General features: G+C 50.8%; 1 protein-coding gene and 1 long non-coding RNA gene across 2 annotated transcripts in view; one reads left to right on the forward strand and one right to left on the reverse strand.

Moving 5' to 3' along the window:
* RHOJ (ras homolog family member J) overlaps positions 1–1,041 on the reverse strand; it is an 87,981-nt gene extending 86,940 nt beyond the window's left edge. The window contains exon 1 of the mRNA XM_006767637.2: positions 155–1,041. Coding sequence (XP_006767700.1) covers positions 155–395 — 241 coding nt within the window. The 5' untranslated portion in view covers positions 396–1,041. The remainder of the gene's footprint in view (positions 1–154) is intronic.
* Positions 1–2,090, forward strand: part of LOC107183727 — a 13,393-nt gene that overhangs the window by 7,846 nt on the left and 3,457 nt on the right. The gene's annotated exons all lie outside the window — the stretch shown is intronic.

The raw sequence follows: 2,090 nt of genomic DNA on the forward strand, positions 1-2,090 counted from the left end.
GTCCTTGGTTGTATGTTATGCTAAGGTACCTGGGTCTTGCCAGGCCCGCACCCAATACTGACAAGAGAAACCAGCCGGGCTCCTGGGAAGTCGGGGTACCGCCTCCCGCCCCACTCACCCCGCAGGCAGGGACCGGGCTCCCGCCGTCTCTTACCTGCATAGTGGTCGAACACGGTGGGCACGTACTCCTCCGGGAAGGCGTCGTTGGCGTAGCTCATCAGCAGGCAGGTTTTCCCCACCGCCCCGTCCCCCACCACCACGCATTTCAGCATCTTCTTCTCCTCGCTGCCCCCGCAGCTGCAGCTGCTGTCACTCTCCTTGCAGTTCATTCTCGCGGCTCCAGCTGCTGCCCCGGAGCCGCGGCTGTGGCTTCTCCCGCTTCTCCCAAAGCCCATGAGGCACCAGGCTTGAGATTACTTTGCTTTACTTTGGGTCCCTGGGATCCTACAGACTTGTCGCAGGCAGCTGGCACATGCCCTCTGGCTCACCATGCTGGCAAAGGAAGGTGACACACACTTGGGAGAATCAGGAAAAGGGTCTGTCCCGTTTCCCTAGCACTGTGAGTCCAGAAACCCTCATTTTCACGGAGGACTAGGGGCTTCCTGGCAGTCTGGAAATTTCAGCAGCCCGCGGGTTTCACTCTGCTCTCCCCGTCTCCAGCCTGGCTGCAGACAAGGGATTTTGCTGAATCTTCCCCATTTCCCACTTCACAGCTAGCATGGAGGAGAGCCGGGGTTTTTAATGGAGTTCCCCCCTTGCTTCCTCCAGCCTGCGGAGTGTCAGGAAATCATGGGTTTCCTGCTGCATTCCATATTAGGATCCGTGGGCTGGGGAAGGCTGCAACAATGGGAGCTCTGTGTGCGTGTGTTTGTACTTGTGGGGAACGCTGCCAGGACCTGGAGTGGGAAAGCACTAGGGGTCCCACTGCAGACTCGAGCTGTCAGACTTCCTGTTCGTCCTCTGCTGGGGAGGCTGTTTGCCTGTGGCTGGCTGGGAAGAGGCTGATGAAAGGGTGGAAACTGGGGAGTACTGTCGGCCGCAGAAAACAGGGGAATGGTGTAAGTGAGCAGAGAGAACCACACCAGCCGTTCTAGGATAACATATGACATCATCCCTCTCTGAGTCACCAGTTAAAAGCTCTGTAAATTAAAAATGGACAGTTCTTCACATACTTAAATGAGAAATCTTAAGCAATTCCTCCCTGCAATAAAGAGAGAAAAAAAAACACACCCAAACCCCTTCCAGAGTTAGTTACATTGTTTCAAAAGGAAAGGTAGATCATAAGTGTAAGATGTGCGTTCAGGTTTTTTTAAATTTTTAATGGATTTTTTACAGAGAGGAAGGGAGAGGGATAGAGAGTTAGAAACAATGATGAGAGAGAAACATCGATCAGCTGCCTCCTGCCCACCTCCTACTAGGGATGTGCCCGCAACCAAGGTACATGCCCTTGACCGGAATCAAACTTGGGACCTTTCAGTCCGCAGGCCGGTGCTCTATCCACTGAGCCAAACCGGTTAGGGCGCGTTCAGGTTTATAAGTTGCCACCGTTGAGCATGACGCTCAAACAAATGTGTACTCCAGACACAAGCATTTTTATGGTCGTAGCACATAAGAAACCCATCAGATGTGGGGCATTTGCATCTTCTTTTTAGTGAATAAACACACATGTGCTTGGCTCACCCTGACTCTTGGAAATGAGTGTGTGGGACGGCTTTATTGATTTGCTTTAGACCCCCAAATGCTGCTTTTACTTGGAGGGTCCCCTTTTTGATTTAGCCCCATCCCCTTGGGCCAGCCTGGTTCCATTGGCAGCTAATTTATTTGTCTGTTGGATCACTCAGAATGAAGCCCTTTTGAAGCTCTGCGTTTGATTAACGTACTTGGTTTTAGAAAAGAAGTGGAACTTGGCAAATGATTTTGGCAAATGGGTCAAGTCCTTTTTTTGATGGAGCAACTGTGTTTCTTTGAGATTTTTGAGCGCTGATTTTTAAGTATTCAGAATATCTAATTGATTTGAGGAGGTTTCTGTGTGTGTGTGTGTGTGTGTGTGTGTATGTAGAGGGTGGGAAAGAAGTCTCTATATATCCATA

Source organism: Myotis davidii, unplaced genomic scaffold, assembly GCF_000327345.1.
Source record: "Myotis davidii unplaced genomic scaffold, ASM32734v1 scaffold281, whole genome shotgun sequence".
Classification (NCBI taxonomy): Eukaryota; Metazoa; Chordata; class Mammalia; order Chiroptera; family Vespertilionidae; genus Myotis; species Myotis davidii.